The 27,203-nt window shown below is 42.0% G+C and overlaps 1 protein-coding gene across 3 annotated transcripts; it reads left to right on the top strand.

Moving 5' to 3' along the window:
- The first annotated feature begins 659 nt into the window (after nt 1–659).
- Nucleotides 660–25,924, top strand: peds1 (plasmanylethanolamine desaturase 1). Of its 3 annotated transcripts, XM_035381399.1 has the most exons (8): nt 732–903; nt 4,134–4,253; nt 5,570–5,661; nt 6,121–6,265; nt 7,758–7,970; nt 18,763–18,911; nt 22,166–22,291; nt 24,433–25,924. In XM_035381399.1, the coding sequence occupies exons 1-8, from the start codon at nt 747–749 to the stop codon at nt 24,577–24,579; spliced, it is 1,149 nt and encodes a 382-aa protein (XP_035237290.1). In that variant the 5' UTR covers nt 732–746; the 3' UTR covers nt 24,580–25,924. The 3 variants fall into 3 exon arrangements, with proteins under 3 accessions (XP_035237288.1, XP_035237290.1, XP_035237289.1); XM_035381397.1 differs by lacking the exons at nt 18,763–18,911; nt 22,166–22,291; nt 24,433–25,924 and adding an exon at nt 8,916–14,192 and having other exon boundaries at nt 660–903; XM_035381398.1 differs by lacking the exons at nt 732–903; nt 4,134–4,253; nt 5,570–5,661; nt 6,121–6,265; nt 7,758–7,970 and adding an exon at nt 15,536–15,651.
- Nucleotides 25,925–27,203: the final 1,279 nt, after the last annotated feature.

Genomic DNA, 27,203 nt, shown 5'->3' with positions numbered 1-27,203 from the left:
CAAAGGACCTGTTCCAAGAAAAGAAAAAGTAGTTCTTATAGCTACCAATACATGCATTCTGTTCAACAAATTACAAATTGTTCTTTTGTAAGGAACACATTTTAAATTGGATTAAAACAAATGATGATCAGTTGGTTAACTTGATCCATTTTTGGCTGTCAGACCCCACATAGTTTTAAGAATGATAGCTAAACTTGAGTATTTTGTTTGGCTAACTAGCCATTTAAATATATGTTAGGTCGTTACTTGAGTTTTGTCTTATATTCATATTCAACTAAATCGATGCGGTTAAAGGATCTGTCTCATAAACCTCGATACAAAAGTCAGGAAAACGGCAACGTGTTTGTTAGCTAAAGCTACAAAAAATTCACGAACTTTCTGCAGTCATCTTCTTGGTCTTTCTATGTAACAATGTTTCCATTTATCTTCGCCTCTTTGAAACTGCCGGGTTATGTGCCTGAGTGTGGGGATTGTTGTGGGATTTGTTACAAACGTTCAGGAGCGTTCTGCATTTATCGCCTCTGATTGGATATTAAAGGGTGGGGTCCGGAAATGTGCCCTTTCTCGTCGCCACCAGAATGGCTGCACTGTTGAAAAATGCACGCCCCGTGCTTCGCGTATTGGCCGATTTCAATAGCGAGCTTCCTGTTAGGGCGATAAAATAAAGATGAGTGGCTGGACGGGCGAAGGCGTGGTTATTCTGTTGAGAGTTCGACACTCCTGTTGGCTCCCCGGACTGACGAGGGATGGATCTGTACCAGAACATGGCGGTAGAAGAGAACGATGTCGGATGGAGGCGAGACATTAAGAAAGACCCAAAAACACCGGGGCCAGGCATGGGTCCACTTCGGGGGGGCCCGCAACACGCAGGTGCTCAGGAACTTGCAAATTTATATTCACCAGGTGAGAGAAAACTAACATTTGCTGTCAAACTCTATTGAAATGTTGAGGACGTCACCAGTATAATAGCCTGTAGTCTGGGTTTTCACGAACTGTGGTTTTTCAGTTCTTGCCCATGACTTGACAGCTTTATTATTGATCCATACGAGCCCTGGCTTACTGTAGGCTATATGGTACAACGACTTGGGTACATTTGATCTGTTCGGTAATGTTGACACCGTCTTACGGTGATCTGTGATCCAGAAAGTCATATTAGCCTTGTTTCCGTGTGTGGGTTTCCTGTCTTTAACGCAATGACTGCCATCAACTAACTAAATCAGTGTGACTGTACTTTCCAGTCTGACACTAGTTCGGCAAATGCAGATAATGGATGGCTCGCTAGGTAGAAAAAACTAACCAAGTATTATGTTGGTAGCTTTTTGGCTAATTGCATTTCCAAAACATAGCGCTACTTTAGCTAGTTAGTCCAGTAGCTAGTTATATTAGCCAATGAACAGTAGTGTTTCTTACAATTGACCATATGAGCCTGCACTTATTTTATTCATGTTCTTGTCATGAGACCTAACAATACGTTCTGCTTGCTGAAACATTATTTCCCTATTTATTGTATTTAGTGTTGGATAATGCAAGGGTTTAAGTGCTAGTTTTTACAGTTATATATATATATATGTATATAACTACATAGTTAGATGTAGTTGCGCAGGGGATTATTATAAATGTCAAAGAATGGCAGGTGTCCATAGCAGTTTTTATTAGTGTTGCTAAATGAAACATAGCTAGGTAAGCAGTAATATTGACTTATTTCCACATTTAGCTAAAATACTGACTAAATATTTACTTATATTACAAGTAAACTTATTATAAGATATGAGATGGCTTGGCTTGTTAAGTTTTTCCTATCAGTGCTGGCCTGTCATAGACAAACAGTACATTCACACACAGTACTTTGGAAAATTGTTTTGTAGCCATAATTAGATAATTAGGACGTGCAGTGGGTAGCACTGTCGCCTCACAGCAAGAAGGTACTAGATCCGAATCCCAACCTGGGCCTTTCTGTGTGGAGTTTGCATGTTCTCCCTGTGTCTGTGTGGGTTTCCTCCAGGTACTCCGGTTTCCTCCCACAGTCCAAAGACATGCAAATAGGCTAATTGGAGACTGCCCATAGGTATGAGTGTGTGAGCGAATGGTGAGTGAATGGTGTGCGTGCCCTGCGATAGATTGGCGACCTGTCCAGGGTGTATTGTGCCTCTTGCCCATTACACGCTGGAATAGGCTCCAGCACCCCCGCAACCCTGACCAGGATAAATGGGTGTAGATAATGGATGGATGGAATTCCATTGTTATGGTGAGGAAGTGCCATCAGCAAAAATCTATACGTAAATTATCTGTCAAAGCTAATATCCACAACACCCCATAGCTCCCAAAATTTGCAAAACCACAACCCATTTAATGAATGTTTTGTTAGCGACAACTTCTTAAATGATGGCTTCATCTGTTCTCCAATATGGAATTAAAAAAAGAATATTTTGTAATGTCATAGCCAAGCACTGTGTATGTAACTAGGCTTTGTTCAACTGGGTTATGGAAAGTGTAATGTACAGTACAGTGTTGCACAGGGAGTTTTTTTCACATGCACGTCATGACCTACTTCAAGCCATCCCCATGACACACCAGTGGTTCTTGCCCCACAGTTTTGGAAACTCTGGTAGGCTATAATGTGATTAAACACATTTAGCCTACATTTATTTGCCACTATTTGCAGCTGCACATTGTACGAGTAACAGATCAAAACAGGACACAGAACCCAAAGTCATAGATATCAAGCAGTTTTTGAAAGCAGTCCTATTCTCAGAAGTGAATGTTGCTGTATATCTTGCCTAATTTTGTTGCGTTGCATTTTAAGGCGCTCTAATTCAGCTCTTCTGCAAAACCGCTGTATCACTGTCATCTTGTTTGTGTACGCAACGCAGCTTTCAGAGACCTGAGTCAGCACACGAACGTCCTCTGCAGGCATCTTCCCTGGGGAAGATCAGTTCCCTAAACTGGGGACCTTGGTCTTTAGCACACAAGCTAATCGTAGCCAATTGTAGCGCCTGCAAGGGCTGTGGTTGGAAATCCCTGTGACACCGACCCGCATGGAGCTGTGAGCAAGTGTAGGCACACGTGGGTACCCGTAAGACTTTCGCAAACTGATGGTTACAAAGCTACCTTTTCTAACATTTCAGCATAATTTGCGCCTTTTTAAATGATCAAACTTGATCACAGCTGAAATTGTCCAATCTTCGCCAGATTTTCGGCAGGATTTGGTAAATGGTAAATGGACTGCATTTATATAGCGCTTTTATCCAAAGCGCTTTACAATTGATGCCTCTCATTCGCCAGAGCAGTTAGGGGTTAGGTGTCTTGCTCAAGGACACTTCGACACGCCCAGGGCGGGGTTTGAACCGGCAACCCTCCGACTGGCAGACAATCGGTCTTACCTCCTGAGCTATGTCGCCCTATTTGGCTGGGTGCCATCTTGTTTTTTTTCTTTTCCCACCGGAACGTTAGAGGTTTAAACTGTAGGAAGGAGAGGCGCTTTGTTTTCTTCCTTTATCTTCTGAGATTGAGGCCTAGTCTGGATTCAGTTTAAACGGGATGGCGCTTGGGGAAACCTGTCCGCCCACCGGAGCCCTTCTCCTGAGACCGTGGCAAGGTCGCAATGGGAGGCTGCGTTATGCTCGCCGGGCAGATATTTCTGTGCCGGCTGCGTGAGTCACTCGACAACCCATTAAGTGATTAGGCTTTGTTTAGAACATCACATAATATCAACAGAACCGGTTTCAGTCCGGTACAGTGACCCTCCCCAGTCACGTTACCCTGAGTGGCACAATAGCTTCCTCACGCTTACATTTGATCAGATGATTAGCAGTGTGTGTGTGTGTGTGTGTGTGTGGCAGGTGGACTTCCTGTAGAGACAATTTATAAAAATAGTGTATCAGGAATACTCAGATCTGGCCCTCGGGGCCTGTAGTACTGCTGGTTTTCATTCCTCCTCTCTAATCAGGGACCGATTCAAACCTGACGCACCAGGTGAGTGTAATCTCTGGCCAATCGGTGACGTTATTGGACTCTGGACTATCAGACAGAAGAGAAAATCAGCAGTGCTACTGACCTTGAGGGTCAGATTTAAGTATCCCAGGTTTATGTAATGAATATAAATTTTTCAATTTTCTCCCTTTGTCTCTCTCTAGGGAAACGGTTCCAGGAATGGGTCAGCGTTGTCCTCTGCTTCTCTCTCATGGCCTTCAACTTCTGCCACCTCCTTGCCAACTTCCATCTGAGTCACCTGTGGTACATTCTGATTGGCATAGGTAGGCACAGGCTTGTGTGCAAGCAGACACGCCCCTTATTTTTGTCCCTTTCACCTAAAGCCTGGAACACACCCTGCGCGATTCCAGGCAGAGTGCTGGGCGTGTGTTAATGCATTTTCATTTTAGTCTCATATAATGTGCTGCTCAAATTGAGAAATAAACTCAGTGGTTTGCTTTGTACTATGCTAAATTGGCGGAGGGTCATATCAGTTTGATAAATCTCTGAACATACATTTTCTATAGATGGCAGTGTCTTACTTTACATTTCGGTTTACATTTAGGCAATGAGCAGACTCATTTACTCCTTTACATAAGTGCATAAAGGTTTATGCAATGAACAGTTCTGACACTTGAACAGTTCTTCAAGTCATTTAGGCCAATAACAGTAGTCGATATATAAGCTTTCAACATAGATTTAGATACCATAGTAGAGTTCTCAGCGGGCCCAAAAAATTGAAGCCCAAACATAGCCGAACCCGAGCTGTGCCCAAGACTGAAAGGGGGGTTCACATCTGGTACCCGACGCCTCCTTTTCATTTTCTGCGGACTGGCTGCGCGGTGCCTGATGGAAGCGTTCCGGCGAGTGGTGTGGTGCCGTCGCCGGCTCTGCATTTGCCTCAGAATGTACTCCGTCCTTGTTCTATGCAAATGAAGGCGTCCAACGTAGCGCGCTCTGGCTCAGGAAACTCTGATCGAACTTTCAAACTAGGTGTAGCATATCAAATATGAATCAACATTCCGCAGCCACATTGCCTATTTCTTGCCTCAAATGTTTTCAAAAATATGTTTTAGTGGAATAAGAGAGTTTATCAACGGTCTGCCATATTGTTCCAGTTTTGAAAATGGGAGCTGAAAACTGACTGCAGCGCATATAGCCAATCAGGTTCTGGCAGTGTTCCGTTGTGGATTACAGCACTTTTTAAAAATAGTTTCAGGGCGTCATAATGTTTGGGACAAATGGCATCACAGGTGTTTCTGATTAATCAGGTGCTTCCTCAGTACAGGTATAAAAGAGCTTTTAGCATCTTGTGTGATTTCAGTCTTTTGATTGCCTTTGGAGTCTGTTATTGGCCTTTGTCAGAAGTGTGCCAATGAAAGTCAAGGAAGTCGTTAGGAGGCTGAGAAATTAGGAAAAAGATGCCAGATAGGCCAAACCTTAGGCTGACCGAAATCATTTCATTAAGAAGAGAGCACCGGTGAACTCAGAAATCAAAAGGCCAGCTTACAGTTTGCTAAGAAGCTCATGCATTTTGAACCTACTGTCTGTTTGACTAACTGAATCTGTCTGACTGACTGACTGTCTGTGTCTATCTCAGTTGCAGGAATCCTGACTGCGGATTTCGCCTCTGGGTTGGTCCACTGGGGGGCCGACACTTGGGGGTCGGTGGACCTGCCAATCGTTGGAAAGGTGGGCATCATCACACACTATTTTCCTTGTCTCTGTACAGGGCTGTTTAGACCACAAACATTGAGAATATTTAACAGGCAACTAGATAACAATGCTACAATGCTGGACATTAGACAATCATTTTTGCTTTTAGCTAATTCCAGCCGGGGAATCGGCAAACAGAAATTTTGGTGCATAAGATTTTGCTACCCCTTGCTTCCTTAGAATGGTAAGAAGTATTATACTGAATAATCTCAGACATGGTTTCACCTGTGAAACACTATTAATCTTGGGAAGCCTAGCGGATGAACATTTGAGACTTTCCGTCATTTAACCTCCGGCCCTACCTCTCTGCTTTGGAGGAATGGTAACCAGGAAACCACGCCCCCTCTGTGAGCTCTTTTTTTCCCTCTGTCACCCCATTGGTTTCTCCTCTTGTCCTTTTCTTGTCCCTTCTGGAACTCCCCCCCTCTACTCCAGGCCTTCATCCGACCCTTCCGGGAGCACCACATCGACCCCACCGCCATCACCCGCCATGACTTCATCGAGACCAACGGGGACAACTGCATGCTGACCCTGCTGCCTCTGGCGAACATGGCCTTCAGCTTCCTCACCCTGTCCCCAGGTAAGGATCCAACTGGGCAGGACCTCCGTCTGGATGGGCTGCTGGCCCCCCACTTTAACTCTGCACACACCCATGCGCATGCGCGCACACAGTGCATATATCCTCCTACATGGCCAAAAGTACGTGGACACCTGACATCCAACATTTAATCCAAAATTATGGGCATTAATATGGAGTTGGTCCACCTTTTGCTACTATAAGAACCTCTACTCTTTTGGGAAGGCTTTATTCTATATGTTGTAGCATTGCTGCAGCGATTTGCTTCCAGAAGAGCATTAGTGAGGTCAAACACTGATTGGGTGATTAGGCCTGGCTCGCAGTAGGCTTTCCAGTTGATCCCAAAGGTGTGCGATGCGGTTGAGGTCAGAGCTGAAGTCAGTCAAGTTCTTCCATACTGATTTCGAAAAAAACGTTTCTATGTGGACCCTGCTGTATGCCTGGGGGCATTGTCATCCTGACACCAGGAAAGGGCCTTCCCCAAACTGTTGCCAGAAAGTTCTAAGCACAGAATTGTCTAGAATGTCATTGCCTTAAGATTGCCTTCACTGGAACTAAGGGGCTGAGCTCAAACCATGAAAACCAGCCCCAGACTTAGGGGTGTCCAGATACTTTTGGTCATATAGTGTATATGCACATACTACACCGGCAAGACTGGCAAGACCTGGATTCCTGGAGTTTTTTTCCATTATTTACTGACTTTGCTGAGTTTAGAAGTTATATTTTTCTGCAGAAGGACTTCAGTGATGTGGCAGGCCCAAAAAAAGGAAGTTTATCACTAGATTTCCCCACTTCCTGTCAGTGAATAATGGGATATTTGCTGAAATATTTGCTTTGACAGAGAAAAGATATTTTATACTAATTACTTTATATAGATTTGTCCTTTTTTGTTTATGTTATTGGATGCAAAAAAAAACCCCTTTTTGTTAGCTTTGGTGCAGGAGTTAAGAAATCACACAATAAAAACATTATTGAGCATATCAAGCCATATTTTAACATTTCTGGTATTGTATAATCCAAGGTATGATTATGAATTTATAAATAACGATATCTTATCGTTATCACTGTAGTTCCGTTAGTAGAACGGGGGGACATAAATGAAAATTAGCAAAACGTAAATTCCGGACATTAGGAAGAATGTTTCACGCAGAGAGTAGTCAATGTGTGGAATAGCCTGCCTGGACACGTAGTAGAGGCAGAAACTCTGAGGATTTTCAAGACTAGGCTTGATGCGGTGTTAGATACTATCTCGTCTGTAGGTAATCAGAGCACTAATTTAGTCAGAAAAATGGCGAGTATTGTTGGGCTGAATGGCCTGTTCTTGTCATTATGTTATGTTATGTTATAACTGCAAAATATCATGACTGAATTTTAGGCCGTATTGCCCACCCCTACTTAAGGGTAAAGATCAGCGCATGGCAGTTAGAGGTTGAATAGGGGCCTAAGTGATCCGAGCACCACACATCTTTTATTTCACTTCTTTCCCTGTCTGCAGCGGAGCTGTATCACAAGTACCCGTGGGACTGCTACGTCTTCGCCCTGGCCATCTTCGTCACCCTCACCAACCAGATCCACAAGTGGTCGCACACGTACTTCGGGCTGCCGCTCTGGGTCACCGTCCTGCAGGACTGCCGCATCATCCTGCCCCGCAAACACCACCGCGTGCACCATGTGTCCCCGCACGAGACCTACTTCTGCATCACCACAGGTCTGGCCCGGCCCCGCCCACAGCCGGCATGACAAAGCACTTCTACAGCAGTTTAATCCATTACAAAATTGAATCCTCGCTAAAGAAAATGGTCCTTTCTAAAGGAGTAATTTGCAATTAAATAATTGCAAACTAGATTTAAAGTACTTGGATGAAATATGAGACATTGAATCTTCATGGCATGCTTGGATTTCTGACATGATGTGGTTCAAGTTGGTAAGTCAACAGACAGATAAAGCATTTAATTAAATTACAGATAACAGCTCATTGCAATTCAGGGATTGTGAACGTGCTTGGAGTGAAATCCAGAATACATCAGGTTGGATGGACCAGGTTTCAGATCCCCTGGTGTAAATTAAGGACCATACTGGGTCTTCTCTGCAGTGTAGAGAAGTGCATGCTACACTTTGTCCCTCAGCATAGAAACTTCTGGAACCCTCTGCAATGAAATATACCGCTGGAAATCAGTCCACACCTTTAAAAACAAACGTCAAGATTTTACATGAGAACTGGTAAATTAATCACGAAAAAGGGTCATTGAAAGGTCTTAAAGTGCTTGAATTTTAATGTAGAAAATTCATGGCTTGAAAGTGCCCAAATGCTGTGTAGAGCTGTGCATGCTTGTTTTTCTGCAGGTTTATGCACTATACAGTCCCCTGACTATTCAAACCCTGTGAGGCTGATATTTCCAAAAAATGTCAGTAATAAGAAAGAAATGTCCTTGAAGGCTTAAATTGTACTTTAAAAAGTATCGTCAATTCCTTGTATTTTGTGTTTAGCATGCTGGAGGAACCCTGATTAAAGCGAATCATTTTTTTCTTCCCGAAAGGGCTCTACATTATGAATTCTCGTTGTTGTCACATGGTCTGTTCTGTATTGTGTTCTGATTGTTCCTTTACACAGATACTCACAAGCTCTCCCATCTGCTTCTGTGCCTCTCTGCAGGCTGGCTGAACTACCCTCTGGAGAAGCTTGGCTTCTGGCGTCACCTGGAAGACCTCATCCAGAGCGTAACGGGGGAGAAGCCCAGGTCCGACGACATGCAATGGGCCCAAAAGAAGTGACCCGGCCCGCTGAAGGCAACACCCCTTTCTCATCTCAGAAGACTGTACCCCTCACCTCTTGGCCACTAGCCTAAAATCAAATGAGCCCTCAACGGTAGAGACAGTAGATTTAACTTGGCTGCCCCATCAGCAATGGCACCGCTTTAAGTCTGCAGGTTTTACATCATTAGTTTCAGTTCAGTTCAGTCGAATGTTTTCACTGTAGCCTTTGTCAGGAGGGGTTTTACAAAAGACTCAAAGTCCCAGGATAGGGAAGGGGTGGGTGTGGCCTGTGCTTTGCTTGGATGACACTGACACTGAAGCTTAAGGCCCGCCCCTGTAAAGCACCTGCCTCCGCCTCTTTCGCCCAACCCACCCCCTCAGCAGATGTCAAGTGGCCAAAGAGAAAGCCGTCAACCGCAGATGGCCGCTGTTCCACAAAGACTTCTAAAGCCAGACGTTCTTCCCAAATCAATACTTGAAGAACAAGTAGAAGGGGCTTCCGACTAGTCCCCGTGTTTTTCCATGGAGAGGAAAATAAGAAACCTGTTACTGAGACAAGCTCCTTTTTTCTTTTTTGGTGTGTCCGCTTAGCTATTTGGTGTCTCTAAGAATAGCATTGGGAATATAGCCTGTTACATGCATTTGTGTCCTCCTCATCCTCTGTGCACTTAAGAGATGGGGGCTCTAGCCCAGTCGCATCTTTCTAACTGGGCCATTATCTCAGAGGCCTTGGCGAGCTGGAGCTCAGATCTTCTTTCTTCGTCTAATGCCCTTGTCTGGACGAGCGGGGCCTATGCTATACAGTACTGTGCAAGTAGCCTTATGTACGTCAGATGCAGTAGACTGTCTACATCATCTTTTTACAGACCGCCTTTTCTTTGCATGACCATGAAGGTCTTCGTTGCCCTATCTTGGTTCTCTTCAGCAACTGGGGGAACTGGATTGCCTTATATTTATGAATTGCATGTGCATATTTAGGCATTGCTGATCATTTAATCTTTGACCTCAGATCCCACTGTACCTCTCCAGAGACGCACAGCACTTGTGCCTGAAACTGAAATTGTGCTCAGTTCCAGAGCAGCAGTGTGAGGCCTGGGTCGAGCTTCAGCTCACAGACCGAGCGCACGAGCGATTGGCTAATGCAGGCGTGCACGGCAAGGGCGAGGACTGGCAGTGCTTGTCAGAAGAATGAGGTCCACTTTAGGTGAAAGAAATTAGATTACAGATGAATATCTGTTAATGTTATATAGAATCTGCATTTTGCTTTTGTAGTGAACATTGTCTTAAAATTGAAACCTAAAAAGAGCTTGGCATGGCTGATTGTCTGGCACGGCTGATGCCATGCGCATTTAATTCTTGACTTAAGCTGAAATGCCTTTTTACACCATACACGTTTCTGCCAAACTGACTCGATATATAGTTAATAGTAGTTGTATAGTATTTAGTTAATAAGCTGAAGTTATAAAGAAAAAATGTCAGCAGTAGTGTAGTACTCTTATTTCAACCCCTAATTTCAAAACATTTATCATTTTAGAAACGTGTATGTTAGGAGCAGACCTCAGTTTAGAAAATACAAAAAAAAGAAAAAACATTGCACAGCCTAGATACTTTTCCCCAGACTCACCCTACTATTATTTTGATTGCCATTGTGATGTCATTTTTAACTGCTGTAGCCATTTTGCACAAAATCCAGTCAATGTGACCTTAAAAATGTTAAGCAGTAAGTTTTGTGATTCACAACTGCATTTCTGTTTGTTGAGGGCAAGTTTAATGTTACAAAGCCAGAGCCCCTCAGATCATAAAATAGATTCATTATTTATGATGAAACTAGAATGTATCAAGCATGCTCATATTTTGAATTCTAGGACAATTATACTGTGTATGACTGCTGACCTGCATTTCTATCAATTTAAAATTGATCTTAAGCATTCATAAAATAATCTCAAGTAAATTATTGCTTTAAAATGTAAAGGTGGCAACATTCTGTTTAGATATACCTGATATACTTCCTGTTTGAGATTTTAAGTTCACATTTTCATTTATCATTTTTTCCCCATTTTGGAGAAGGGTTTATACATTGTTGGATCAACATAGTAGAGCAGTATTTCAGATTAATATGGCTACAGTAGCTACATCACAATACACTGGCATAGCATGGCAGTGGTGATCTTGGATGACAAGTCAGAATGATTATAAAAATTGTGTATGTTTTGTAATCAGCTAACTGCTTGGATAATCATTCTGAACCATATCCTTTAACCATAGAAATCAATCCTCCATTTGATTATGGACTGATTACTCCTCAGTAGCCCATGTCATCGACCGCAAAGCTACTCAAGTCAAATCGTAAGGCGCATCAAATTTTTATTTTTGACCAGACTTCTCTTCAAATAATGAAACCTTATTTCATTCTAGTCACTTGCAGGTAATAGGTTACTGGGGCTGGTTTTTGTTAGATGAGTGTCTTTTTATGAATGGTTAAGAAGATTTTTATTATATTTATGGTAAAATGGCAGTCAGCATTGGGGATTCTCCCTTTATATAATCACACTTGTAAGGTGTGATTTTATTTATGGTTTAGATGGGGGCTGTGCTTATGTAGAGAGCACTGTGGGGATGTAACAGTTTTGCATACGCAGAATTGTGGGCCGTGCTCAGTTTTCCACATTCAGATTACTTCACTGTATATCTTCCACTGTATTACTTCACAAGGGGTTATTATGAAGACCCTTGGATGTTTGGTAAGGGGAGGGGGGGGGGGGGGGGGGGGGGGTGAGGAACTGACCGTTTTTTAATAAATAAACATCTGTGCTTATGTTATAGTAGGACCATGATGGCTATGGTTGTGAAGCCACCTGTGAGGTTTCCTTGACTTTGTTGGATTAGTATGGCATTATTTTTAGCTGCCTTATCATCTTGTAGATCAACAGCCATCTGACTGTAGCTGCAGATTTTAGTGTCCCACTCAAATATGACAATTGGTCAGTTAACTTGGGGTTTTGGGTGTTTTCCCCCCAGTATTGGATAATTTTACAGGTAAAAGTATAAGACATGCTTTCTTCAATCTTTCAGTCCTTTTTAGGTTTAATGTGTCGCAGGTTCATTCAGTATACTGTAATACTACACTAGACACTGTTTAAAATAAATAGATAGTTGTTAGTTCATAAATGTAGTCTATTGGAGCGTATAATGGAAAAGAGCATATTCCAACACTAAGCTGAAAACACAATGAAATATGGCAACTTTAATACCAGTAAAGTATAATTTGGTTAGTTGAGCAAAGTAACAGCTGCATTGAATAACATGATAGTTTATTCTGGAAAAGTTTAAAGGAAAACATTGGCAATAGAAAGAAATTGTCTTTGAAGAATCCACTGTTTTAAAAACTGCTGTACCTCAATTTATGAAAACAAGTTTTGCTGAACACACATGCATGAAGATGCAATGACATCATAAGCACACATAGTCAGCAAATCATTTTTATTTTTTCAGACTTGTAAGATGTCTTTTTTTTTTGCAAAAAGAAAAACTATGCACTGCACACAAAAACTTGTGAGGAGAAGAACTTGTGTTTTTTTATTGTATTTCAAGTAAATTGGGAACATTGTTTGCTATAAAAATGGAGCAAATGCTTAAAAGGACACCTACGGTTGTCAGAGAAAAAAAACAAATGGTGATTGCCTGGGCATATTCAGCATTTATAAAGTTGGCTTCTGAGTACAATTAAGTTTGTGAGTTGAACTTTCAGCTGAACACTTTCATTGTTCAGTTATAATGATTCGTTATGTTCTTTCAGGAAGGCTTGGACACAATTTCAAGTTCCTAAGGGTATTGCATGTTTAATGCACATTGTAAGGTAAACAGCAGGCGATTTAAGACGGAGCAACCCTTGCTGCTTCTGTTGGCACATTTTCCAAATTAATTAGCAAAATGAAAATGATGCCGGTTGGTGCCTGCACAGCAAATGGCTTTCTGTAATCGTGTGCATCAATGTTCCGAAAATGTCACACCTTGAAAATATGCAGTTTGTCGTAAAGAATTCCACAGCATGAACCATTGATCATGTGTAGAAACTGGTTGGTGGCATTAGCCTCCTGAGGGGGAATGCTAAAGGTTAAAGGCTGACATTCCTTTTGAACCTATTTTAATTTTAAGACTGTGTGGGAGCTGGGAGTGCTTTAAGGTACTTGGGTGCATTTGGTTGCACAAAGGTATCTGAAAACTGAACAAAAACAGTGATATTTCCAGAAATTAAAGCTTGAAATGAAAGAACTGTGGAAATGTGGGAACGTGGCGGCTGTCCTACCTCTGATTGTCATATCCTTCCATCATTTTGAAATGCACGATTATATCAAAAATTAAAATGAGGAAACTGCTTTCATTTTTTTATATATAGTGAAGGGTATTCAATATATTTTAAAAAATCAAATGTATGTATTTAATAATAGAACCCTCATCTTAAGACCGTGAGGCTGTATGTTTCAGGAAACATTACATTTGTCATGTTTGATGGGATCAAGTTGGAAGGGAAAATGTATTGGAAAATGATTGAAGAATGATTTTCATTAATTGAGAGATAGACGTTCCATGTTTCCTGAGAGTGAAAATGGCTATTTCCACAAAACCAAAACAAACCCACAGTCAAATTTTGGAAATTGTGTATGCTGACACCTAATCTGGCATTCGTATCATTTGTAGCACTATCTCATGTGAGAATATGTCCATTTGGGGTTTGCATAATAAGGGTTAAGGTGTATTAAAGGAATTAGAATTTCACAACAGTTTATCCAAAAGCAAAAAACAAGGTTTTGTTGATTAAATTGACCTTAAAATATTCAGAAATATTGAACAAATAGATATTTTAAATATGACAGTATATGCTTGATTCCTGGATTGTTTTGAGCTCAAGTCGGTTTTTGCACTGAACCAGAAATGTATAGATATTGAAATGCATTGATTTGTAGCTTTTCATTTAATCTGAAGTAAGCAAGTTGGTGGTTTTGTTGGTGAAGTATGTTTGGAGTGATTCACTTTTTTGTAAATATTAGAAACAATGCCTTGATGCCTTTTTGTTGTCTGCTCTTGGGGAGACTAATGTTACAGTGTATATACATAGTACATTATATTTATAAGGAAACAAAATAAACAAATATGTACTAACATGTCTTCTTTTTTACTTCATGTTTTGGTCTTTTCTATACCAAGAATTTCAAACTGCATGTTTGTGCAATAGTCAACCCATCCTTTCCCTTTTATGCGCGTGTGTCTGTGTGTGTGCGCGCATGCGTGTGCAAGCACTAGGCTCAATGAACGTGTTCAATAAAACTGTTACAATGCCTTGTGAGGTGCCTAGATCTGTACCAGGCCTTGGCTCAACATGGCAGGTTGTGGTGAACACCACCTGAGAGGCTTTAACCAATGAGAGTATAGGAGGCTGATTGGAACAGGCCTTCCGTTTATGCCCTGATCCCTGCTTGCCATTACAAATACCTACAGGGTATAAATTGGAACGTGTGCACATCCTTCTACTGGTTTTCTGCACTTCTCGTTTTCTCATGTGTCAGACTCTGTCCTTAAAATGTCTGCATTATTATTTGTACTGACTTATTGATTAATGTGATGCTGATGTACTTTGTGCGCCAGTAACCACAGAAGTCTGGTATACCATTTTCAAAATCTTAGTCAAATGGCTATCAAATTGGACATGCACAGGAGCACAAAAAATAACTGCTGGCAGCGAGAACCAGTAAAGAAATCACTGATAAAGAAAACAGAGGCAAAAAATGAAAATACATTACTGAAAGAAAAAAAAAAGATAGGAATTAAAAATCCACCCACAGACATAAAACCACGATAAATGGAAAGAAATAACCAAAGTTCAGTTCTGGTAAGCTAGTAACTGATGCAATCAAATGTAATAAGAAAAACAGCTTACTGTTTTCAGCTAAATTATAACTAATCATTGCTGCACCCTGCTATTTCTTCTAATTATTACCAAACCATGGCAAATACTCCACACCATGAATAGCATATTAACCTGCACCATACTTGCCAAGGTTAAGTATACCCATAAGTATGCCATTTAACTTACTATACACACCAACCTTGTTCATCAACACCCTCATCTAACATAATATAAACTTCACCATTGTCATGCAATAGGCTACATGTTAGATAATGATTGCCAAGGGCTATTCTTAGAGAGTGAACAACAGAGACATGTCCTGGGATTTTTAGAAATCACAGCGTTCCACTGAACCGATTTCTTAAACATTCAACAGCGGAACATCAATTAGCTTCGTTCATAACCGATGATTTAATGTGGGACAGGTAGACCAATTAATGATGTCATGGGGTGATGTCGGTTTATAGGCTGGGGAATTTGTCTCATGTACTAAGTACTACCACTTAATACATAACACATGTCTTCTAAAAAATAAATAAATAAATAAACATATATATATATATATATATCTGATGGTAATTCTGTACCATGAACAGTGCCATTAAATTAAAGTTCCTCCATAAACTTTTACTTTCTTGTTGCGCTTAAGATCATGCACGGCTGCACCAGGGAATGGTAACGTGCGCGTTCCCGCTTTACAGCGACAAGATGGCGGTCGCCGCCGGATCAGGTAAATGAATTTCACAATCGGATAAATAGCTAGGTTTATGATTAATCCATTTCAATTTGTAGTATTTAGTAATGCAAGCATATGTCCTTTTACAAGAGAACTCTGATTACCGACTTATATTGTCGGTAGTCTAAATCGTTCCGTGGAAATTCTGGGTGTGGAGCTAGCTAGCTAGCTATTTGTTTTATTTTGCGGCGCTGGCTTAACAATATCAGTAAGCCTGCTAGCAAGGCTAGGGCTAAGTGGGCTTTTGTCCATCGAGGTTCACTCTTAGTGTATGTGTAACGAAACCTAGTATGGGAAAAGCTCCGGTTTATGTTTGATGAAATTAGATGACGGAATAATTCAGTAGCGCCCTTCCCAGTTCTGTAGTTATAGAAGCATATAGTTGCTAATTAGTTAGCTAGTTAGCTACTACTGTACTTGGCTAGCTACTCTCAACTGCCGCGTCATTCGGGTGCATTGTTAGCCAGCGAAACCGAGCCAACCTGCTATGGTCTTGTCTTGCTAAAATCGTTTGAATTCCGGTAATTCCTGTAGATGCAGCTTTTGCATTGTTTGGAAATGGGTACTTGTGACCGTCTTTGGTTATTCCGGGAAAGTATTTTGTCAGTGATAATTTACTTGCCAGTTAATTTGAGTTAATCTAGCTAACGTCAGCTAGCGCTAACACTGCAGGTCTAGCTACGAAAGCCTATATGATGTAAATAATCCGCCGATGGCTACCGTTATTTTAAAATAACCTCTGATTTTAGGCACTCATTGTGGCCTAGCTAAACCACCTTCCGATGAAATTATGGTTTTTAGGGGTAATGTTCTTAACGTACAGAGAGCCTGTTTATTTCCTCCTAACAATGTGCTATTCAGCTGTTCCACAGCATTGTGTCGATGTAATAAGCATTTATAATTATATTGCCAGCTAGTACATTTTTGAATTGCGTATGAGGTGTAGTGTTATTGTTTAACGTCAACACTCTAACCCCTATCACATCTTGATTTTAATTGAACGTAGCTAGATTACTAGCTAGCTGGCTATCAGGTTCGGTAGCTCGCTAGTTGGCTACATGCATACATTCGATCAAGGAAGTGGTTTCTGTCAAACCCGTTTCCTGCACCAGTGAATTTGTGTAGCCACAGTGTTTTTTATTTTTATTGAGTCCAAAATACTAATCTATTATCACACTGAAATGTTATATCTCATGAAAATATTGTGGCTTAACTCCAGTTATCAGCACCAGACACGACCGAAACTACCTGATGCCGTGTTATATTATCACGACCAATATTAGATTTTAAGGGCATAACGTATTGTGCTTTGCACACGCTTGCTCTATTAACATTGGATCTGTAACATTGCGAGCTATTTTGCATAACGTTGCTTATCTAAATCATATTTTTTACGTTATCACTTTCATTATGAACTGTTATTGGAGGAAACCATTTTGCAATTTTATTTTGTTAAAGACAACGTGAAATGCAGACTGTTCCCTTTTTTGGGTCTGTGCTTGAAAATCTTCAGTATTTGTAATCAAAACCTAACGATCATTTTCATGGGGTGAGTTTTCTGCATGTGTTTGTGCAGTCATTGAGGGTCATACTCCTCCTTTGACTGGTTTTTATTAGTACATTTATTTTTACATACTTGCTGTTTATGTATGAAATCCATTAATTGAATGGAGCAGGATTCCCATTGAAATACCTAAGCAATTCACACTCTCCTTGCACTTGCTTAGGTTTACATACATGCCAGCAGTGATTGTGACATCAGCATTAGAATGTTCGGTTCAGAACATTCTAATCACATATTCCTGACCTTACGCCTTCAAAGGTTAAAGGGTTCTTAATCCGATCTCACCGCTGCATTTACACTGGGGCGACATAGCTCAGGATGTATGTGCGTGCCGATGTATGTGGTAAGACCGATTGTCTGGCAGTCGGAGGGTTGCCGGTTCAAACCCCGCCCTGGGCGTGTCGAAGTGTCCTTGAGCAAGACACCTAACCCCTAACTGCTCTGGCGAATGAGAGGCATCAGTTGTAAAGCGCTTTGGATAAAAGCGCTATATAAATGCAGTCCATTTACCATTTACCATTTACATACATGGATCCCAGGCAAGTTTAAGGAAATTTGTGCATCTTGACAAATCGGGGCCAGTGTGCAGAGAGAAGAAACATCTCATTGAATTTCGCATCTTTCATACTGTAATAGACATTTTCATTGCAGTGTTGTTGTAGCCTGTCCATTTAATATCGAACAGGGTACCAGAAAATAAAGGACTACTTGATGGGGTTACAGAATAGATCACCTGACAAGCTAACTGAATGCCACTGTGCACAATAAAGATTCATTCATTTGTTTATTGATCTGTATCTCAACAAATGAGCCTCCAGCACTTACGCCAGCATCATAGCAGCAGGTGCTGGCTGCAGCATTTTTACCTGTACAGAGCTTGCCCCCTGATTCTGTCTGACCCGGTATAGATGATACACTTCACTGTTGTTTTTATACCCTTGTTTAATGATTTCAGTGACATTTACTGGATGAAGTGTATCATTAATAATGACAGGTGTGAATAAAGGCCATTACAGTACATTTTGATACAACCAATTGCTGCCAATCCAAAAACACTGGATGGGATTTTCTGTAACTCATGTACACAGGAGTGAAGTAACCATTTCGAGAGTGGCAGGGCAGCAAAAAGAGGTGACTGTGGTCTGTCAGTGGAAGCAAGTTGCATCAGTAAGGTTTGGTTGTTATAGCCAGGGACACTGGGGCTTTACTGCAGAGAAGCGATTGTACCAGTGGGGGACTGCAATCCTGCCAAAACCACCACTCCCAAATCACGTCCCGAGTACCTCAGCCTAAGAACAAGCAGCTTGTCATATCAAATCAAATCAAAGCAAATTTTATTTGTGTAGCGCTGTTTTTCCCAGAGAACTGTCACAGATGCTTTACAGAGTATCAGAAGGCGATTTGGGAAAAAACCAGGCCAGAATCCCCAAAAAGCAAGCAAGGTTAAAAAAACACCAAAGAACTCCTTGGTGGGAAGAAAAGCACTCTGCTTGTAAAAAAAAACATCTTTTGATTGGTGCATCCTTCTCTTGCCTGCCCAGGCGTAAAAGTTCCTCGTAACTTCCGGCTGCTGGAAGAGCTGGAGGAAGGGCAGAAAGGAGTTGGAGACGGGACAGTCAGCTGGGGCCTGGAGGACGACGAGGACATGACCCTCACGCGTTGGAGAGGAATGATCATCGGCCCCCCCAGGGTGAGCGCTGGGGACGAGAGCCCTCCACCTCCTGGGACTCCAGAGCCGATAACCTGGTTCCCCCGCAGACTTTTTCCCAGTGTCCAATAGATTGCTGCCACAATGCAGGTTTTTAGAAAACCTGTTCCTGCACAAAGCCATGCTTCACTGCCCGTCACCCTGAGAGTGGCTTATGTTTCATATGCAAACCTGTAGATCTATATCTAATAAGAATCTCTCCCATCTCTCATGTCACACAAAATAAAATAAAAAACACTGGTACCATACGTATCTAATGCATGTCACTAAATGAACAGTAGATGGGTCCATGAAAATGTTCTTTTTTTAAAATTTTGCCTGTTGGCTGAAGGGAGGTTGGAATTTCAAAAATGGTGAGTGCACATTAAGTAAATTGGAAAAAGTTAGTGTTTGTTTTTGTGTGAGTCACTAAAACTTGCTCGGCATTCAGTTTCAGATTAGCAGCTGCCCACTTCCATGCCACAAATTGTCACCATAAATGGAAGGACATAGCCTGAACATATTGGTGGTTGGGTATCGAAGCCCAAATGTTATTTTTGCCTGTTATAAATCGGCCATTTTTACTGTCAGAACTTTAATAGGCATAAAGCCGATCTTGATATTATCAGATGTTCTGCACTGCAGACTAAAGCCAATTAATGCATCATCAACTGTCCAAGTAGGCCTATTCGCTATTGATGAAATTGCTTTTTTTACCTTAAGAATTAAAAAAAGAAATATTTATTCAGTAAGAGATGATTCATCTTGATTCAGAAGAAAATGTGTTTCAGTTAACAACCTATGATGTAAGATTATGGAGGCTATTTTTGTTGAGAAAGGGTACATATACACATCAGGTGTGCACATATGCAAAAAAATGTACATGTATGGTGAGCTCCAGAATGTTTGGGACAAAGACACTCTACCCCCCGCTCCCCCTTCTTGATTTGACTCTCCACAATTTTAGATTTGTAATAAAACAATTCACACGTGGTTAAAGTGCAGCTTCTCAACCTTTTTAAAGGGTATTTTTTGTACATTTTGGTTTCATCATGTAGAAATTAGTGCACTATTTCAGGGCATCGTAATGTTTGGGACAAATTGCTTCACAGGTGTTTGTGATGAGTCAGGTGTGTTCAGTTCCTTCTGTAGTGCTGGTATAGAAGAACTTTCAGTATCTAGTCTTGATTCCAGGCTTTTAATTGCCTTTGGAGTCTGTTATTGCCGATTACTGGTGAGCTCAGTGATCACAAAGGGTCCTGGCCAAGGAAGACCTGTACATTTGAGTATTCTCACCATAATGAAGAAAAACCCCCAAACGCCTGTCTGACAGATCAGAAACGCTCTTCAGGAGGCAGGCGTGGATGTGTCACTCGCTACTGTCTGCAGGAGACTTCACAAACGGAACTTCTGGGGCTACACTGCAAGATGCAAACTACTAGTAAGCCGCAAAAACAGGATTAGCTGGTTGCATTTTGCTAAGATTTAACTAAAAGAGCCTGCAGGGTTCTGGAAAAAGGTCTTGTGGACAGATGAGATCAAGATTCACTTTAGTCAGAGTGATGGCAAGAGCAAAGTGTGGGGGCCAAACTGGAGCTGCCCAACATCCAAAGCACCCCCCCCACCCCCCCCCCCCCCCCCATCGGTGAAACGTGGTGGTGGATGGTGTTATAGCTTGGCCATGTATGGCTTCCACAAATACTTGCTCACTTGCCTTAATTGATGTAACTGCTGATGATAGCAGCTGAATGATTTCTCAAGTGTACAGAAGCATTTTATCTGTAAAGCAAATGCCTCTAAACCCATTGGACAACATTTCTTCCAGCAAGACAATGATCCCAAACATACTGTTAAAGCAACAAAGGAGTTTTTAAAAGCCAAAAAATTGAAAATTCTCTACTAGCCGAGTCACTCAGCCAATCTGAATCAAATTTAACTTACATTTTATAAGCTGAAGTGAACTTCAGGCAGCTAGCCCCTGAAACAAGCAAGAGCTGAGGATGGGTGCAGTACGGGCTAGGCAGAGCATCACCAGAGAAGATACTTAGCAGCACCTGGTGAGGTCTATGGGTCACAGACTTTAAGCAGTCATTCCATGCAAAGGATATGCAACAAAGCACTCAACATGACTACCCTCACTTACATAACATTGATATTTCGCAAGCATTATGGTACCCTGAAATGCAGGAGGGGGGGGTCTATGTATAAAAAGTGCTGTAATTTCAAAACATTACAGTGTATAAAAGTCTATAAAAATACCCTTCAATAACAGCTGAGAGTGTGAATTGGTTCATTACATGTCTAAAATTGTGGAGCACAGAGCCAAATCAAGGAAAAAATGTCTTTGTCACAAACATTATAGAGCTCACTGTATATGTACATTTCATCCTGATGTACAGTGTGTTTGTGTATTTCATCTCATCAGTCAATGTTGTTTTTAAATAGTTTTGAGAGTTTGTAAATGCTGCATTATGTTGTTGCATATTGTTAACACACTTGACTGTTGTGCACACACTGATGTGGCTGGCATGTCCCTCATTTCCTTTTGTTGCATTTGCCAGCCAAAAAGTCCTAGCACAAGCTCTTGACCCTAGTATTTAACATTAATTTTATTCTCCGTTTCTAATGCATTTTATAAGTACCGTTCCACTGTTGAATAGTGGCCCTCTATTATTTGCTAAATGTAAAGTGCAGAGCATTTTCCAGTCTGTGAGCATATTATGTACAGAATGTGGATTCTTGTGCTGAATACCACAGATATGTCAATAACAGTACTGTGTTTATCTGGGTCCTTAGATTTTATGCCTAGAAGCCCATGTGTGCTGACTTTTATTCTCTCTGTTACTTATTTAGCTTAATCATTTACAATTTAGACATTCCTGGCATAACCGTTAATGATGCATCAGATCCAATAATAGCATTTTTTGCCATAGTTTGAGGAAGTCCTTCCTTTGTGCCTGTTTTGAGGAAGGCACAGCAGTTAAAGCGTGGGAAAAAGCATCTGATTGGAACATTCAGACCAGGGACTTAAGCTGGAAGAAAGACAAGCAAACATGCCGAACACTCCCAAGAATGGAGTTTGACATCCAGGTGTAAACGGAAGATATAAAAGTCATGACAGAGAGGGAGAGTAATTCCAAAGCGGCACAGTTTAATCAGGAGTGAAACGGCTGGAGTACATTTTGAAACCGAGGCTGCAATTGACCTCACTTGGGACTTTTTTTTTTTTTTTTTTTTTTTTTTTTTCCTGATTTCAGACAATCTACGAGAACCGGATGTACAGCCTGAAGGTGGAGTGTGGGCCCAGATACCCAGAGACACCCCCCTTCGTCCGATTCGTGACCAAGATCAACTTGAATGGCGTGCACAACTCCAATGGCGTGGTGAGTCAACGCCGTGGGCCGGGAGTCATTCAGGCGCCCTTAAATCTGCTGCAAAGAATTAAAAATTAAACTCTTAGTGGTTAGTTTAAGAGGTTTGTGTTTTGGGTTTGTACAAAAATAGATAAGGCAAGTAATCTAAGGTCTGCATTCAGTGCTGTTGCATTCCAAATGGAAAAATATGGTCCCGCTCCATTAGTCTTTCATCCTGCTATTTATACCAGGCCATTTATACAACTTATTTCTCTGGTGATAGGGATATGCCGGTATTACAGAAAGGTAAATGGGAGAAACTCATCTCAGCCAACACCAATGTGCAGCACCCACCTGGGTGATGCACGGCAGCCATTTTAGCACCAGAATGCTCTCCTTCCATCAGCTGAGGTTGAGAGGGAGAGAACCCCTTTTTTCCAAATAAACTGGGGGATGATTAGGTGTCAAGTTGACAAAGACAGTTTGGGAATTTGGCCAGGACACCGGGGGAACGCCCTACTCTTTGCGATGTGTCCTTGAGTCTTGAATGACCGGAGTGAGTCAGGACCTCGGTTTAACGTCCCATTTGTAAGACCGCATCTCCTACAGCAGAGTGTCTACATCACTGCGGAATTGGGGTTTATTTGACCGGAGTGAAGATCACCCCCTACTGGCCCACCAACACCACTTCCAGCAGCGACTCAGTTTTCCCAGGAGGTCTCCCACCCAAGTACCAGCCAAGCTCACCCTTACTTAGCTTCAGTCATTAGGCAGGAGCAGGATACAAGGTGGTATGGCTGCTGACAATATACTTAAATATACTGAAAATATAGTTTAAAAATAAACGTGATGTACTTAAGCAGCTTATACTTAAGAAATAATGTTTATGTACTAATTTTTTGTAAGAGTTAAAGTTAAAGAGAGACTGGTTAGGGCCATGCTCCTGTTCGTGACTGACCGAAAACCTTTGTCAAAAGGTCGCCGGAACAATATTTAGTGCCGTGGAAACATATGCATTTAGGTCAAGTCAACTCATCTCCGTAGTTCTCTAAAGGGTGGGCGTGATCACAGAAGACTTTTTCTGTAGCCTGCCTCTGTCTCTGCACAATCAGAGGAAACGCCATCAGAGGAAACGCAAGGGGGGAAAAAATTGGTTGTGCAAGAGGTCGTCACAGTTTTATTTGTGATTCGCAAGTAGTGCATTTTTGTGGACTGCATTTTGTTAAGAAATTTGCAATCTGCAAGTGAAAATCCTTGCAAATCGCTTTCGTGAAGGGAGCCGCTGATCGCCATGGGAAAGCCATTTGCCTCAAGGTTGCAAAGCAGAGACGTCTGGCTGGGGTGTTGGGTTTGGAGATGAAGTGCCCTGTGGGCTAGCACCTTGGTTTGAAACTTGTTATGAGCAGTAAGAGGCAGTGCAGTGAGATGCAGAGGTGTATGTCATGATAGGATTGAGAAGATTGTAGGTTAGTTCTGCAGGAGCATTCTGTGTTAGCTGCAGGGGTCAAGTGGCACAGGCAAGAAGACTGAGGGAGAGGCAGTGGTGAGGGAATGAAAAACATCTTCGTTTTCACCAGGTCTTGCTTTAGGTGACAGTCTGCCATCTACCTGCCATCAATGGGAAACTGATCCTGGATCAGAATCTGCATTGTACTCAGAATGGTTTGAATTTGGATTGGGTTTTAGGGAACTACTCCTGGGATGGCATTCTTATTCAGCAATATTGTAGCCTTTTTCCTATTTCCTTAACTAGATTAGATTCAACTTTATTGTCATTGCACATGAGCAACGAAATGCATCTCTTGATGCATCTCTGCAGCACTTGATATAGCCTGCAGTCTGAATGGGTCTTTGAATTTAGGGACTGGGACCTGTTATAGAGTACAAATGTGGAGTGATTAGGTCATCTTAAAGCCTATAAAAATTGTGTGGTCTGGTCCTCACAAGGCCTATAAAATTGTTAACATGGTGTGAGATTGGGTCCTCATAGGGCCTGTTAAAATGGTGTGTGTGATTGGGTCCTCGCAGGACCAGTAAAGATGGTGTGATTGGGTTCTCGTATAGCCTGCTAAAGTGGCGTGTGTGATTGTGTGCTTATACGGCCTGGAGAAGTGGTTGTATTTGTATTGAGCGCGAGTGTAACAACGCTAACGGCTCTGGCTCCCCTGCAGGTGGACACGCGGGCGGTTTCTACACTGGCCAAGTGGCAGAACTCGTACAGCATCCGCGTGGTCCTGCAGGAGCTCCGACGGCTGATGATGTGCAAGGAGAACATGAAGCTACCCCAGCCCCCAGAGGGACAGATCTACAGCAACTGATCTCCTCCTCTTATTGCTCCTATTCCTTCTTCCTCTTCTCCTTCTTTTTTAATCTGTTCATCCTTCCTTCATCCCTTGCCCTCCTCTCAACTGCAAACAAAAGTACGCACACATACACACTCGCAAATGCTCTTCCACACACACCAACACACCAACACACAAACACGCACGCACGCACGCACGCACGCACACAGGCTGCAGTGTTTATCTGCAAGTCACTGAAAGACCATACCCCTGCACTTCAACCACCACTCCCCCCTCAACCCCCACTGCTCCCCGCCTTCAGCCTCTTGGCTCCGCCCCCTCTATCTGTGGAGCTCTCGCTGGACAGCAAAGATGGCCGACAAGAGTACGCAGCGCAAACCATGCCGAACCAGACCATTCGAATACTGTACATCTTATTATTATTATAAATGCATATTGTACAATAACATAAATAATCTTACTGAGTGTATTAGTGGTTGTGTTGCGTTCTTCAGTGGGAGGAGAATTGTGTAGCTGTACAGGATGAAATGAGGAGGGACTCCTGGCTGCTCCTGAAGTAAATAGTTACACATGTGGATCTTGTCCAGCAATGAATGTCCGTTGAGTTGTCAGTTGTTTTTACTTGCAGTCTGGTCTTCAATTCAGAGCCGACGCGGCCTGAGCTTTTGTCACGCGGATCCCAGATTAGCATTTCACACCGAGCGCCTCTCAGTGTCACTAGTCTGAGCTAGAGTGTGGGCAAAGACACCCCAAATTTGATGTTGTTTTGGGGAGGGTTTGGGGATTACGCTGTTATGTGTGAGGACAGGTCACGGGTCCTGTTGAGATACACTCCTGAGTTGCTCTGTAAAACATGTTTTGGGCAAAATTGATCGGGCCATCCCATGGTTCCATGCACCACAGTTGATGGGCTACATTATTTTATGAGATCTGTTTTGGGAAATTTTGTGCCATAAGGCCCTGTTGCTCATTATGAAAAACAACTAATGGGAAATGCTTTTTTTTTTTTCTTCTTTTTTTTGTTCCATCCAATACATTTTTGTGTTTTATTTCGATTTTCATTTCCCGGCTTTGGCCGACGTGAAGAGCGTTTGATGGTAGGCCGGAGCCCACTCGTCCCACGGTTGGTGACGGATAAGGTGACAGATGAATGTTCCAGAAAGAAGCGACTGTCCCTTACCGATCTCACCAAAACTTGCAGTCAGCTTAAAAAGTGGGCGGTGAAGTCATCACGTGTAATGAGCGTTTGTTTGTAGAGACAGTAAATAGTTCTTTAAAAAATTTTGTTGATGAACTTGTATTGGGAAAATACAGTCTTCAATATTAGGACATTAATAAATGCCACTTTGGAATAACCGCAGCCGTAGTGAGTGAGTTTACTGTGGTTTTTAATCTCCCTGTTTCAAGTGTTGCATGAGCATTCAGATAATGACACCGCTTAAAATTCATTTTTTTGTTTGAGGGGGGATTAGTAACATTTTTGGGGGGGATTTCAAACGTCTGGTGGGGAATTTGAGTTAGGGATGGGATGTGGCATAAGAGGTTGTATAAAAGACGACACAAAGTTATGCAATATGCTTTTTATAACCTTATTTTCAAAAATAGCCTGACCCTTTCCCTTTCTTCATGAGCTGCCTTAAAACTGTCAAAATAACTTGAAACTGTTCAGGAAAACTGTGCCGGATAACGTAACAACAAAACAGAAAAATTAGTCTTCCTTTGCTATTGTGACACTTCTCCACTTCCACTTGATTTTTCACTTCTCTCCTATCAGCTGTTTGCTGTCGTGGTATTGTGCGGTTGATAACGCTTTGGACATAGAACCATGTGAGTTTTCACGCTTTCATTTCAAAGCTGCGTTATGACTAGCAGTGTTTGTATGTCTGATTAGCGTGGACGTTTAGAAACATCGACTCGCCAATGTCACCGTGGTATGTACATGGCATATGGATCAACTAATTTCTTCTTTTCTTCTATAGACTTATCCATTTCCATTGAAACTTTCTTGCTACTTGCGTCCTCGTTAGTTTCATTGTTTTTCGCACCTACGCTTGCCTCCTCTGGCTCCCTGTCAGTGTCGAGCACATCTTCAGAAAATGAAGCTGTAGCTTCCTGTACAAGCCAACGATCCATATCGATGGTGATTAATTGCACAGGTTATTTACTGTATTGGCCCAGTCTACTGCTGCACAGTCAACTTGCCTTCACTCTTTTGAGGTATGTAGCTCACGGTGGACGGTGGGTGACCGGCTTCAGTGTTTGTTGAAATAACGTTTTTTTTTTTTTTTTCTTTTCGCATTTCACCAAAGCAGTCGGCACACTTGCACACAAACTCGTTTGCTTGGAACGTGCCTGTGCGCTCGCAGTTGTATGCTCAGTAGTACCGTTACGCAATCCCATGCTGAATTTTCAGCCCTGTGACAACCGTCTGGTCTCACGTGAAGCAGTTTAACGGTTTAGTTTATGTCTGGAACATGAGACCACGTAAGCTGCCAGAATGATCAGCGTATTGCTGTTACTTGGCCAGTCTTTGGTTCTGCACTTTAGGGACAAACTTTAAGTCCCTGACCTCAGTGTACCTCGGCAAATGCCTCTGAGCCTTCGGGGAAATGTGCCTCATTGAGCTTGGGAAAGTTGGT

This window comes from Anguilla anguilla, chromosome 11 (assembly GCF_013347855.1).
Source record: "Anguilla anguilla isolate fAngAng1 chromosome 11, fAngAng1.pri, whole genome shotgun sequence".
NCBI classification, from domain to species: domain Eukaryota; kingdom Metazoa; phylum Chordata; class Actinopteri; order Anguilliformes; family Anguillidae; genus Anguilla; species Anguilla anguilla.
This window is presented reverse-complemented; position numbering and strand designations above follow the sequence as displayed.

Excerpts from the sequence above, each read along its gene's own strand:
- peds1 (XM_035381399.1), top strand. The coding sequence starts at position 747 with ATGGATCTGTACCAGAACATGGCGGTAGAAGAGAACGATGTCGGATGG. Across the intron at positions 904-4,133 it reads TGCAAATTTATATTCACCAG|GGAAACGGTTCCAGGAATGG; the intron begins GTGAGAGAAAAC and ends GTCTCTCTCTAG. Across the intron at positions 18,912-22,165 it reads TGATCATCGGCCCCCCCAGG|ACAATCTACGAGAACCGGAT; the intron begins GTGAGCGCTGGG and ends TCCTGATTTCAG.